At 48.0% G+C, this 14,648-nt stretch overlaps 1 protein-coding gene across 1 annotated transcript in view; it reads left to right on the forward strand.

Moving 5' to 3' along the window:
• The first annotated feature begins 7,798 nt into the window (after nucleotides 1–7,798).
• The window catches only part of Klhl22 (kelch like family member 22), a 44,208-nt gene continuing 37,358 nt past the window's right edge, over nucleotides 7,799–14,648 (forward strand). Inside the window, exons 1-2 of the mRNA XM_059276998.1 lie at nucleotides 7,799–7,852; nucleotides 13,754–14,016. Coding sequence (XP_059132981.1) covers nucleotides 13,790–14,016 — 227 coding nt within the window. The 5' untranslated portion in view covers nucleotides 7,799–7,852; nucleotides 13,754–13,789. The remainder of the gene's footprint in view (nucleotides 7,853–13,753; nucleotides 14,017–14,648) is intronic.

Here is a 14,648-nt window from a genome sequence, read left to right on the forward strand (position 1 = left end):
TGAAGCCAAAGACAAGACAAACAGGACATAAAACCAGACCAAGAACGGCAGGTGGGAGGTGGGACATCTCGCTTTTTGCCCTGGGTGGGATAATACTGGGGTCCTGTCGAACCCCCTCTACATCCCAGATAATGATTCCACAAAACAGAACCAAACTATAACTCACCAGGAGGCTGTAGATGCTTGCTGCTCTTCTCTGCACGAAAGTTCACCCCAGTAGTCTGCGAACTGAGGGCAACCCCAGAGAATTTGGGTGGGTGGTCTGAATCTTGCTGGGATTCTCCAGAAAATGTTAATCCCAATGGCGAGAATAAGATCACTGCCATAATTTGAGCCAAATTTGAAGCAAGCTTGATGTGTTTTTAAAGATTTATTTATTTATTATGTATACAGTGTTCTGCCTGCATGTATGCCTGCATACCAGAAGAGGGCGCCAGATCTCATTGTAGATGGCTGGGAGCTGCTATGTGTTTTGCTGGGAGTTAAACTCAGAACCTCTGGAAGAACAACCAGTGCTCTTAACCTCGCAGCCATCTCTCCAGCCCTGCAAGCTTGATTTTTATTGGGGTGCACCTAAGAGCTGGCCAGAGACTGCGTCCTAAGTCAGGTTAAAGAAAGCAGCTTTACGGGGTAGGGATTTAGCTCAGTGGTAGAGCGCTTGCCTAGCAAGTGCAAGGCCCTGGGTTCGGTCCTCAGATCTGAAAAAAAAAAAAAAAAAAAAAAAAAGCAGCCCTAAATCCATCTCTTGAGCCCCCTTTAAGGAGTAAAATCATGAGTAGTTTTACAGGAGGGAGACAACGGGGCAATAAGGAAATTTAAAAAAAAAACTTAAAAAAACCATATGGTCACCCACATGTGATTAGCGAGGGGTCAGGGAAGGTAAGCATATTCTCAAAAACAAATCAAGGTCATGGTTTGGGGAAGGTCAGTTTCCAGGAAACAGAAAGCAGCTCAACTCTCACAGTAAATAGAAACTTATTTTTAAAAATACAGCACAGTGTCTCCTGTCTTCAAAATGGAGTCAGGCAGGTTCCTTATATGGTGGAGGAGAAGGTTTACTGTAGATAAAAGGGAGAGCATAGCCAGAGGCAGGGACATCTGGGAGAGTCCAGAGTGGACATGACCCGGATCTGGGCCCTGTGAGGAGAGGGGAGAGCCAAGAAAGTACCAGGTAACCAAAATGGCTGGGTTATACACGGAAGGACCGGCAGCCCCTAGGCTGGAGGAGTGTAGGGTGGAGGTGGGGCGCCCCACCATATCCTATAACGGGTAGGGACTGAGGGAAGCTGGGAGAGCCTGGTGGCCAGGTCTGCTTTGATCTGTTAAATAGGCACCTCAGTCAGTTAGCCTGGGTTTGAGCCCTGACAAGTTCCTTATGACCTGAGGCTATCACACACCAGAGACAAAGCTGACCAAGAAAGATGGTGCAGAGATGGTCTGTCCTTAGGGGTAAAGGACTTCTTAGGAGAGTCAGCAGTGCTACACACAATAGAATGGGGCCCGGAAGAGGCAGGCTTCGGTTTTAGCAAAGTGAGTTTTGTTCTTACAGGTTCCTAAGGGAAGAGGGACCAGGGAGGAGGGACTAGGGAGGCCCCTTAGCCAGGCTTAGCTGATAAGTAGTATACAGTATGCGCCTGTGGTCAGGTTGTCTGTGACTCCTGGTGACTGAGTTGGGGCCGTGAGAGGGGTCAGAAGGGAAAGAGTCAGCTTTTTGTGAGAACTTTGAGAGGAGAAAGGCTTTGGGGTCACAGCAGGTGACCTGTCACACATTTCCAGGGGAGAAAGATCTCAGGGATGTATGTGGCCTGGTTTGTGAGCTACAGCATCTGTGAGCTAAGACAGAATGTTCCAGGGAGGTCTGCAGTTCCCTCTGCTCTCTACCCCCTCAGAAGTCTCAGTGTGTATGTTCACAAAGCAGGAGAACTTCAATGGCACGAGGAGGTAGAGCAGTCAAGAGTTTACCATGGGAGTGAGCAAGGGAGCGGTAGTAGACGCTAGAAAAGTCGGGTCTGGCCAAGCCAGGCAGCGCCAGCATCCACCCTAGTGTGAGGGCCTGGAGGCCATGCTACCTGTAATGTTAGCAACAAACCAGAGACAGGGGTTGGTGGAGGAGACAGCTTTATTGAAGTGCAGAATGAACACTGGATTAGAAACAATATGCCTCAGAGGACAGCCTTCCTCCTTTTGACAGAGGTGGCAGAGCCCTGTGCTTACAGAGTTCTTCGTTCTCTCGTGTAAGTTCCCAAACGCCAGAGCCTTGCTCTATGTTTCCTTTGAAACTATTCTTCAGGTTGGGTTTCCTGTGTCTCTTATTAACAACCAAATTTTAAAGATTTATTATTTTTTAAATTGTATGTGTGTATCTGTGTGCCTGCACACGAGTGTGGGAGCATGTGGGTGTCCAAAGAGGATGCTCAGCCAGAGCAGTCTGAGCTTTTAACCATCAAGTCATCTCTCCCAGCCCTAAATATACAATATTTTCTAGTGAAAAATAGGAATGAGAAAAGGGAAGGTGTCACCCAGGAACTTAGATGTGAGAAAAGGTTGATTTTGCAAGTGAGTAACAGTCACAGGTGAGTTAGCAGGCTTTGTTCATGTTGCATATCAATGTCCAGCTAAGGAAAGCTTGTTCTTTCCTGTAAGACATGGAGCCTTCTTCATAAATTTATTATTAGTGTTGTTGTTGTTGTTGTTACTTTAAAAAAAAAAAAACAAAAACAAAAACGTAGCTTTGACTGTCTTAGAGCTCAGTATGTAGACCAGGCCGGCCTCAAACTCTCAGAGATCTCCCTGCCTCTGCCTCCAGATGTGCTGGGATTAAAGACATGCCATAAATTTATTTTTATCTTCTCCCTTTAGTCTATTCTGTTATACTGTCAGGCATGGGATTCATATCTCCCTCCTGTTATCCCTTCCCAGGGTAGACTAGGAAAGGGGCAAAAAAAAATTTTTAAGCCTCTTTTTATCAGGAACTCAGTCTATTATAATCAGATATATAACACTGTGGTAGTTTGAATGAGATGTCCTCTGTATTTTGGGGCATTTGAATACTTAGTTCCCAGTTGGTGATGCTGTTTGAGGAGGCTTAAGTCTTGTTGGAGGAAGTGAAAAGCGAGCCTTAAGTTTCAAAAGCTACTTGTCCTTCCCAGTTCACTCTGTTTCCTGTTTGTGGTTTGAGATGTCAGCTCTCAGCTGTCTTGCTGCCATACCTGGTACTTGCTGCCACATTTCCCTGCCATGACAGATTCTTATCCTTCTGGAACTGTAGGCGAAATAAATCCTTCCTTCTGTAAGTTGCCTTCGTCATGGTGTTTTATTCCAGCAATAGAAAAATAACTAAGGGCTGGAGAGGTGGCTCAGAGGTTAAGAGCACTGCTTGCTCTTCCAAAGGTCCTGAGTTCAATTCCCAGCACCACATGGTGGCTCCCAACCATCTGTAATGAGATCTGGTGCCCTCTTCTGGCCTGCAGGGACACATGCTGTATACATAACAAATAAATAAATCTTTCAAAAAAAAGAAAGAAAGAAAAATAACTAAGACGAAGATGCATGAGTGTGGATTGAGGTTTAAGTACCCTAGAGTTAAAAAGCTTTCTAAGAGCAAGGGTAAGAGCACTCTGTACATGCTTCCACTGGAGAGGGGGTCTTGAGTGTGCTTCATCTGACTTAGCTAGCAGGGACCATTAATACCTACTTGTACCTTATATCTTGCTTTTTGGGGTCCTCAGCTGGCCTATCTAGGGTAGTACTTTTATTCTCTTCATATCATGACCATTATCTTTATACCTGTTTTAGGACCTTGAGCTGCCCAACGCATTGTCTTTTTATGTCTTATTTTTGAGGGTCTGTTGATCAGTTCCTCACAGAACCAACCTCCATCCTAACAGTAAGACCAAGTAACTTCCTGTAACTGTTATTAAAAAAAAAATCCCATTCTCTCTTGTTATAATTTAAAAAGAAGCAGGTTCCTGGAAGGGGCTGACACACACACATCACCCTTCAGAAGAACTTTACTGTCTGATGAGGCCGTCAAGGGGACAGCAGGCCTAGGTCTAAAGAGGAGCTTCCTTAGGTGACGCCACTGTGTACAGCATGACAGAGGGCCTGGAAGAAAGTGACTCATATATTTTCAGGAGATGCCAAAAAGTTCCACACCATGTGGCTTAGCCTGGCCTGGCCCACACGCCAAGAGGCATCGAGGCAGGTGTTAAGTAGTAGCGTATATTTATCTTGTAGTTGCAGGAGGGAGGAGGCTTTCCTTCCCCACCGAGGCCCAGAGTGCTCTGTCACAGCAGACACCTGTCAATTCTTTATCCTAGGGGACAGATTGCAGGAGGCATGATATGATTTCTGGCAGAGATAATGAGGGGCAGCTAGAAGGTCTGTGGTCTACCATTTCCCAAGGGTGCCTTTCTCTCCTAGAATGTATCCACTGCATTTCTGTCACTTTTATCCGTGTATTTTCTTTAATAAGTTGTCTTTAATCTTTCCTATATCTGTTCTAGCTTGGCAAACACTTGAAGATCTCTGGATGATGTTGCTCTCCAATAAGACTGACGAGATAACTGTTGTAGTACTGTTTTTTCCTCTAGATATAACATGACATTTTGGAGTAGAGATTGCCTGTTAGCTATGGTAACTAAAGGAGCAGAAAAATACAGCTCAGAGGTTAAGAGCACTGGCTGCCCTTCCAGAGGACCTGAGTTCAATTCCCAGCAACCACATGGTGGCTCACAACCACATGTAATGAGATCTGGTGCCCTCTTCTGGCATGCAGGCATATATGCAGGCAGAACACTGTATAATATATAAACAAATAAATAAATCTTAAAAAAAAAAAAAAAAGGACTGTAAGTCTCTCACCGGACACTCTAGTTATTCCTTCTGGCCTTCCTCCTACGAACACGTGATCTTGGGAGATTCTAGAGTATATAAGAAGTGGAAGATGAACTGAAACTGGGACTTCATGACGCAGTTTCCATGAGGTCATCATCAACGACAGGGTGGCACTTTTAAGTGATACAGTTTTTGGGGCCACCCTATAAATGACTCCTATAAATAAGCCTAATGAACACACCGGTTCATAAACATGGATTTCGGTGGAACCCTTACTTTGGTTTGTCATTGGAAGTTTCATGAAAAAGAATGGACACACATTACCCTTCAAAAGAGCTTTATCGGGGGGAAGGGGTCCTAAAGGGGAGTTTCATGAAAAAGAATGGACACACATTACCCTTCAGAAGAGCTTTATTGGGGGGGAGGGGTCCTAAAGGGGAGGAGTAGGTCTTCAGGTCCAAAGAGGAGCTTCCTTAGAAGAGATATACTGTCATGGCCATAGGCAGCCATAGTGGGTTCTTGAAGGGTGTCGTGTGACAAAATTTCCTGGGAAGACAACACACGTCTACTCACTCCAGATAGGGATCTTACAATAGACCAAAGTACGGGTACCACCAAAGTCCAACTTGGTGAACCGATGAGTTTTATTGGGGTTACTTACAGAAATATGGGTGAGGGGTTACTTACAGGAGCAGAAATGACTCAGAGACAGCTGCATCATCGACCAGCATGGGTGACAGCTCACACAGCTGGGGACCTGGCCCAACTGCACAGCCTGTGGAAGGTGAGCAGACTGCAGGGTCCTTCCCAGTCGTCTCAGTTGGTCTAAATCTCTTCCAGGTTTCTGCTTTGTTCAGGCAGCTGCTCTGGTCTGAGTCTACTTTGCAGCTTTCCTCTTCTGAGAGTCTTTTGTGCGGCTCAGCCTCACCTGTCTGAGAGGGACTTTCAGCTTTTATTGTTTACTCTGGCAGGGAGGGGTGTTGTGTGATATTTTGATTGTGTTCTGACAAATAAAGCTTGCTTGGAGTCAGAGGGTGGGGCCAGCCACTAGCCGACCAAAATTAACCATAGAAGTTTGGAGGACTGTAGAGAGAGGAGACAAGAAGTAGTAAGGCAGGGCAGAGAGAGGATCTGGACCCTTTTGGTCGGAGGAACCACAGAAGTAGGAGCGACTGTGGCTGCTCCCCCGCTTCTCTGATTTTTCAGGTTTTTATCCTGATATCTGACTCTTGATTTTTTATTGATAAAATTAATTAGATTAACACTTCAGAGGGGTCTAGTGAATCTGGTCAGTTTCAGGGACTTCTTGAAGCTATTTTAAGTTTTTATTTTTATTTTTTTTAATTTTTAATTTAACCTTCCTGCTTAAGGATCTTCTCTGAAGGATGGAATGCTTCAGTCTTTAGGAAACTGTTGTACGACAAAGGGAAAGAGAGAATCTTCCCTTCAAATCCAGAGACCAAAGGGAGTTTAGGTTTTTGGGGTGGGAAAACATACTACATAAACTAGTTCTACAGCCTGGATTTAGAGATCTCTTCCTATTCTCCTGTTCCCTACTTCTGGAACTTTCTCGTGGGTGATTGGGTATATTTTATCCCCTTCTTCTAACTCTTTGTTGTCTCTCATGCCCATGTATTTGCTGATGGTATCTCCTTACTAGAATATTTTGATCACTATTTGAAAGTGTTCAGTGCCGGGCGGTGGTGGTGCACGCCTTTAATCCCAGCACTCGGGAGGCAGAGCCAGGCGGATCTCTGTGAGTTCGAGGCCAGCCTGGTCTCCAAAGCGAGTTCCGCAAAGCTACACAGAGAAACCCTGTCTCGAAAAAACCAAAAAATAAATAAATGAAAGTGTTCAGTAACACAGCTGGAGACACCTGCTTCAGGGAGCCTTAATGGGTGAGAATTGTACCTCCATTGGGTGCCTCTTTTCCTAGAGGCAAGGTCTATTCTCTGGGTAGTAATTGGGGTTCACCTAAACCAGCCTTTCTCTTACTTATTTTCTTCTTCTTTCTTCCCTCCCTTTTTTCACGAGGAGCCACGCTGGCGACCGCATTCCTCTACAGTGCCTTTCATTCTCTACACTGCAACTACAGTGTGAGCCCCCACGACCTGCTCCCATCCGTAAGAAGGCTCTACAGATCTGCTCTTGGGTGTTGCCACAGGTATGTGCCCCTGGAGTGTGGTCCTCCTGGAGGTGAGGCAGAGAATGTGGGTGCCAAAGGACTCCTCAGGGCAGGTAAGTTTTGAGATTGGGAACCAGGTTTAATCTAGGGTCTCTGAAAAGAAGAAAATCAACACTTGTTCATAAAGCCTTTGCTCGTCTACTCTCTCCACAGCGAACATGGGGCGGGGGACCTTCTAGTCCGTCTAAGGAAAATACAAGGAGAGGAGAAAGAAGGGGAGAATGCCTGGGCCAGTGAATAAGGAAGTGAGGAAATAGGTGGCAGAGGGAGGAACCCAGACAGTAAAGGAAGGAAGGAAAGGAAGACAGAATGAATGAGGGTAGGAGCGACTGAGAGAGGGCGGCAAGGAAGGAGCGAGGGGAAACAAGTGAATAAGTGATGAAGAAGTGAATGAAGTAATGCGGGGAGGACGAGGAAACGAATGACTGTGGAAAGGGGGAAGTGGATGGAAGAAGGAGGAATGAATGAGGTAAGGACAGTAAGGGATGAGTAAATGAATGCTTGGAAACGGGAGTGAGTGCCAGGAGGCAATGAGTGAGATGGTAAATGAATGGGTGTGAAGAGGCCAGCGAGCAAAGGAGCATCAATGAGAGAACGAGCAAGGAGAAAGGGAAAGAAGGGCACAGATCTGCACCTCCAAAAGGCACCCAGCGACACCGCAGCAGCTCAGCCCCGGTCCGGCCCGCTCTTCAGCCCCGCCCCGCCCCGCCGGCGCCCCCCTCCCGTAAGTCCACTTGCGCCTGCGCGGTGTCCCACGTGACGGCGAGGCTCCGCCCCCGCCTCCGGCCTCCCGCCTGCTGCGAGAGCGGCCTCGGCTTGCGGCAGCACCAGGTCAGCTGCGAGGCGTGTACCGAGTGGGCCCGGCCGGCCTGCGTGGCCGAGCTCGCGCTGCACGCGGGGAAGGGAACGGGGGCGGCGGCGGCGGGGGCGGCGGCGGGAGCGGGGAGCCGGGCCGAGTGCCGCGGGCGTCCGGGGCGGGCGCGGGCGACTGCCTGACGTGGCGGGGGCTCGGCCGGGCGACCCCCGGGCCTCCGGCGCGAGCTCGGCGCCGTGGTGCGGGCGGCCGAGGCCTTCGCGCGGATGAGGCGGGCCGTGGCCGTCTCAGCCCGGTCGGCCAGGCTCTGTCGCGGGCCGCGGGTCCGAGTGTGGCCTCCGGCCAGTCCCCGACCCTCGAGGCTACGCGAGCAGGGATTGCAACAGGCGCCAGGGCGGGCCTGGCTGCCGCGCCTGGCGTGACCTCAGACTCTTCAGCCGCGCCTGCGGTTGCTGAGAGTAGCCGAAGAGTTCGCGCTGTCCGTGCAGAATCACCGGGTTGTACTAGTTTAGATCCTTTAGGATCCTGCCAGGCCGAACGAACAGATCGGGCGGGGCGCGACGGGGCCACCTTTCTCCCGCGGCTGCTTCCAAGGGTCAGGCCGAGCTCTGAGATGCTCCTAGTGTGCGCCTCGGGAAACAAGCCACGGAGCACGTCAGCACCCCTTGGAGACTCCCTCCTTGGAAATAAGGACCCGCCCCCTCCTCTGCTCTTTCCAAGCTGCTGGTTTTTCTTTTGTTGCACATCTTACGTTGTACTGCTGAAGACTGGGGTGGGTGGGTTGAGGATGCCTTTTCAGTAAACGATAAGTTGAAGATTCCTCTAAAGTAATTTCCAGTGCCCAACTGTTTGCGATAGCAAACAATGGGAGGAAAACCAGATGTCTTGACAGGATCACATAGGATCCCTTAAGTAAAACATGTTTATAGGGTGGACTGTAGGCGGGGCATGAAGTTATAAACAGAAGCTAATGGAATGCGGGAAGAATATTATAGATTTGCAGTCACCAGAGTCTCCATGTTCTGTCTTTAAAGAAAAAAAAGTGTCTGTGTATGTGTGCCAGAGTGAAGGTGCTCTGGATGCCAGCAGAGGGCGTCCGGACCCCTGGAACTGAGCCACCTGATAAAGTGCTGGGAACCAAACTCCAGTTCTCTGCAAGAATAGTATGCGCTCTTAGTTGTTCTGAACCTTTTCTCTAACCCTAGCTCCAATTTCTTCCATTATTTGTTTATGACAAGTCTCTACATATTCCAGGCTGGCTTCAGACTTGTGGTCCTCTCTTATCAGTACTCCTGAGTGCTGGAGTCAGCCTTGTGCCATTATGTCTGGCTATACCAGAGACCTTGGATGTTGTGCCGAATTCCTTTTCTTGGTCTTAGTAAATGTACTTTGCCCAGGGGAGTAGTCATCCTATTTTACTGTACTTGTTCTTGTGGTGGCTGTTTAGGAAGTAGATGATATCTATCCCTTTCCAAGAGGGCAGATGGGCCGCTCAGCTGACAGCTGTGGGACCCCATCCCTGTACACGTGGTGGGGTGGGAGTCAGTGTCTGTTAAGGCAATTAGTCCTCATAGTCATCCACAGATGAGGAAGCCCTCCCGACTCCATAATTTGTTGTGGTGAGGAAGCTGAGGTTTGGAGGTAGCAGCCAAGTACCCAGAATCTGATAGGTGTAGCCATAGGAACTAACTAGCCCTGGGAAGCTTGTGAGACAGGCTGTCAAGGGTAGAGAAGACAGGTTCACCACCAGAGCATGTTTGTTGAGAGTATATGAAGGTGCGAGGTAGATGTGATCAGCTTGGTCATGGCCAGAGTAGGATCATGAGAAACAAACCTGGTCCTATGCGGAGGATGATGGGTGTCATAGGTGCATTTTTGGTCTCCTGTCCATCCTGGACAGAAGAGTCTGGAGAGAATGAGGTGAGAGGGAAATCTGTTGGAACAACATTCCTATGCTCTGACTCTAAACTGTGACCATGGAAGAATAAGGGAATGGCTATGCAAGATCCAGGAGAAGAGTCAAGACCAAAGGAGCTTAGAAAACATAGGCTTAAAAAGGAAAAGAGGGCTGGAGAGATGGCTTAGTGGCTAAGAGCACTGACTGCTCTTCCAGAGGTCCTGAGTTAATTCCCAGCAACCACATGGTGGCTCACAACCACCCATAATGAAATCTGGTGCTGTCTTCTGGCCTGCAAGGACACATGTAGGCAGAACACTGTATACATAATAAATAAATCTAAAAAAAATAAAAAATAAAAAAGGAAAAGAGAAGCTGGGCTTAGTGGCGCATGCCTTTAATCCCAGCACCTGGGAGGCAGAGGCAGGTGGATCTCTGTGAGTTCAAGGCCAGCCTGGTCTACAGAGTGAGATCCAGGACAGCCAAGGCTACACAGAGAAACCCTGACTAGAGAGGGGGTGGGGGGCAGTCATTGAGGCTAAGAGATAGAAAATGTAGTGTACGATTGACAAAAACAGGCCAGCTGGGAGGGGCTCTGGCTGGAGATGTCATTGGGAATGCGTGTCCTGGGGAAATGGATGGACTGAAGGAAAGGAAGAGGTCAGGAGAGGAGGCCTTGTAGGGCAGAGTTTCCAGGCTGGAGAGATCCTAACCCAGAGATAGATGGTGGGACATACAGCTCTAACCCTCTCTAGGGCCTTGTGAGAAAACACCCAGTTCAGGGTAGAAAGGAAGTGTGGATAAGCCAATAGAGTCCTGCAGCCAGGAGACAGATGGAGGAGAAGTGAGCATGTGTGATGGGAGGCTGCAGAGGCGTGAGAGCAGAGGTCCAGAAGAGGAGGTGGGTGGTGGGGAGGGATGTGCCCCTTCTGTAGTAAGAAGCCTTTCTGGGCTAGTTTTGTGTTAACATCTGTTTACTTTAAAATCTACATATTTGGGGGCTGGTAAAATGGTTCAGTAGTTTGTGTACTTACTGCTCTTACAGAAGACTGGATTCTGTTCCCAGCACCTCAGCCGATGGATGGCTCACACACTGCATTCCAGAGGAGCCGCCACCTTCTTCTGACCTCTGAGGGCTCACACATACATAGTGTACAAAATAAAAATAAATCTTTACACTTCACTTATTTATTGTTGCTGTTGTATGTGTGTGTGCAGCACAGTGTATGTGTGGAGTTCAGTCCTCCATCTTTATGTGGGTTCCAGGCATCGAACTCAGGTTGTCAGGCCTACAGGGCGAATGTTTCCCACCGAGCCGTTGCACTGACCCTTGTTTTCATCTTCATTATTAAAGAAATGGTGGGGAACTGGCGGTGGTTTGTAAGGTGGCAGGAAGGCTCTGGCCTTTTAAATGGCTGACCTGTGCTAAAAGAGCATATGGTTGGCCACAGGACCTATCTTACCTCCAGGATAGCTGCTTCCTGACCCCTAGTGTGCACAGTTGTTTCTGGTTCATTCCGTGTGTGTGTGTGTGTGTGTGTGTGTGTGTGTGTGTGTGTGTGTGTGTGTGTTGGCAAAGGGATATTTGTAGTAGGTTTGGCTTTCTTAGGTTTTTGTTTTTGGGGTTTTTTGTTTGTTTGTTTGTTTGTTTGTTTGTTTTCGAGACAGGGTTTCTCTGTGTAGCTTTGGAGCCTGTCCTGGAACTCACTCTGTAGCCCAGGCTGGCCTTGAACTCACAGAGATCCACTTCCCTCTGCCTCCTGAGTGTTGGGATTAAAGGCATGTGCCACCATCGCCTGGCTTTCTTAGGTTTTTTTTTTTTGTTTGTTTTGTTTTGTTTTGTTTTTGTTTGTTTTTCAAGACAGGGTTTCTCTGTGTAGCTTTGCGCCTTTCCTGGAACTCACTTGGTAGCCCAGGCTGGCCTCGAACTCACAGAGATCCGCCTGGCTCTGCCTCCCGAGTGCTGGGATTAAAGGCGTGCGCCACCACCGCCCGGCGCTTTCTTAGGTTTTTATGGTTCCTTTTAAAATCGTTTTGCAGTTTTTGAGCATATTGGCCAAATTATTAGAAGGTAATCTTTTTTGTTGTTTTTTGTTTTTTGAGACAGGGTCTTCTCTACATAGCCCTGGCTGTCCTGGATCTCACTCTGTAGACCAGGCTGGCCTGGAACTCACAGAGATCCACCTGGCTCTGCCTCCCCGAGTGCTGGGATTGAAGGTGTGAGCCACCACACCCAGTATTGTAAGGTAATATTTAGTTATTGTTTGGGGTTTTTGTTTTGTTTTGTTTTTTTACATAGCTCAAGTTAGCCTCAGACTCCCTTTGCAGATAATGATGGCCTTGATTAAAAAAATGTATACTAATTATATGTGTGTGTGTTTATGTCCATGTGCACATGAGTGCAGGTGCCACAGAAGATAGACATCAGATCCCTCTGGAGCTGGAGATATAGGCAGGTAGTTGTGAGCTTCTTGACAGGAGTGATGGGAATTGAACTCTGGTCCTGTGGAAGAGAGCAGTACATGCTCTTAACCACTGAACCATCATCGCCCTAGTCCTGCCCCCTCCCCCAAAGATTTTTTTTTTTTTCAAGACAGGGTTTCTCTGTATAGCCCTGACTGTCTTAGAACTCCCTCTATAGACCAGGCTGGCCTTGAATTCACAGAGATCCGCCTGCCTCTGCCTCTTAAGTGCTGGATTAAAGGCATGCGCCACCACGCCCAGCAAAAGATTGATTTTTATTTTATGTGTATGGGTGTTTTGCCTGCATGTATGGCTGTGCACCACATTTTTTTGCGTGCCTGGTGCCTGTGGAAGCCTGAAGAGGGCATTGGATCCTCTGTAGCTAGAGTTGCAAACAGCATAAGGCACCATGTAGGTCCCAGAAACTGAACTCGAGTCCTCTAGAAGACCAGTAGCCAGTGCTTGTAATCACTGAGCCATCTCTCCAACACCTACTTATTACTTTTCTTAAAGATTTTCCTTTTGAGCCAGGTGGTGGCGGTGGCCGCGGCGGCGGCGGTAGCACACACACACACCTTTAATCCCACTACTCAGGAGGTGGAAGCAGGTGGATCTCTGAGTTGGAGATCAGCCTGGTCTACAGAGTGAGTTCCAGGACAGTCAGAGCTACACAGAGAAACCCTGTCTTGGAAAAACCAAAACAATTGTGAAATTGTAAAGTGTTAATGAGGTGCATTGTTTGGCTTTAGGGATAAAGAAGAAAGAGCTAATAAAGGTAAACTCAAAGGTCACATAGGTGTGGCCTTAAGCAAAGTTTTTTTTTTTTTTTTTTTCTGTTTCAGCACTTTTGGTGTTGAAACAGGATCTCACTGTATAGCTTCGGCTGGCCTGGAACTTGTTTGCTATGTAGACTAGGCTGGCCTCAAACTCAGAGTGCTGGGATTAAAGGCTGAGTCACCGTGTCTGGCTTGTTTTAGTATTCTTGTTTGAGATATTTCTCAGGAAAGGGATATTGTTGTAGGCCATCTTTTGGTGACTTATCAGTTACATTGAATTTCTTAACTCTCAGCCGGTGAAAAATAAACCTGATCGTGGGAGCGAGAGGCTGCTTTTTCTCCCATGTTCTCTTTACTTTCCCTGTCTTTCTATCCTGTCTCAAGTCTTCTCCCAGAACTCTTCTCTGTCCAGTGCTTTACTGAACTACACCCCTGTCCTCTTTTTAATTCTGTTTTGAGACAGGGTCTCTCTAAATTTTCTGCCCTTGAATTTGTGATCTTCTCCGAGTAGCCAGGATTCCATTTGTGAGTTGTCATGCCAGCCTAGAACACTTGTTTTCCTGCAGAGTTGAGGGTGGCACATAGGATGAAGGCCGTGTGGGTGAAGAGACCAGCTATAAGACCGAAGCCGGTGGGACCGCGGCTGGGAGGAGCAGGCTTTGGGATCGCAGGGAAGAAGTCACCGCAGCGGGTGCTGCAGGGGTGCCGCAGGGGCAGTGCCGTTGGCCTGGGGTACCAGCCAGCTTCCTACCTGCCCACTCCTTGCTCCCTGTGTCTTGCAGCTGACTACAGTGGTGAGGGCTGCTGAGGCTGTCAGGATGGCAGAGGAGCAGGAGTTTGCCCAGCTGTGCAAGCTGCCAGCACAGCCCTCCCACTCACACTGCGTCAACAACACCTATCGAAGCACCCAGCACTCCCAGGCCCTGCTCCGGGGCCTGCTTGCTTTGCGAGACAGTGGGATCCTCTTTGATGTTGTCCTGGTGGTGGAGGGGAGACACATTGAGGCTCATCGAATTCTGCTAGCTGCATCGTGTGATTACTTCAGGTAAGCTACCTATGTTTATTCAGTGTTTTTATTAATGGGTTTCATTATGATACTCTCATACATGTATAGAATGTGTTTTGATCATAGTCACCTTAATACTCTCTTGTTCCCTCCCAGCCCTCCTACATTTTGTTTTGTTTGTTTTTGGTGACCCACTGAGTGTATTAGGGTCTCTTGCAGGAGAGTTGGGTGAGAGGTATTTTAGTGACATGAGTACCTTACTGGTGACTATACCACTTAAGAAAATGTCACCAAAAAAAAAAAAGAAGAAAGGAAGAAAAACTGTCTTTCCCTCCCTCCCTCGGTAACCATCGACTAACTGCCTAGACCCTCAAGGAGGGAGGCCCTTATGTATCCCTCCCCTGTAACTGTTTCTGTAGGGCGATCACAGGCAGGCCTACCTTTCCCAAGTGGGGTCCCTGGCACTGGAGGTGGCTGGGTCTTCTCCTTCCTTCAAAGCTCTCAACCAGCCCAGCACAGAAGAGGTCTTCAGAGTTCATCTTTCAGTTTGGCTCTCTGCTGGGCCTATTCTCATTTTTGAAAACTGGATCATGACTGGCTTGACTTAAATGTTGTGGGGTTTTTTTGGTTTTGTTTGGTTTTGGTTTTGGTTTTCAAGACATGGTTTCTCC

The sequence above is a fragment of the Peromyscus eremicus genome, chromosome 12 (assembly GCF_949786415.1).
Source record: "Peromyscus eremicus chromosome 12, PerEre_H2_v1, whole genome shotgun sequence".
Taxonomy (NCBI): domain Eukaryota; kingdom Metazoa; phylum Chordata; class Mammalia; order Rodentia; family Cricetidae; genus Peromyscus; species Peromyscus eremicus.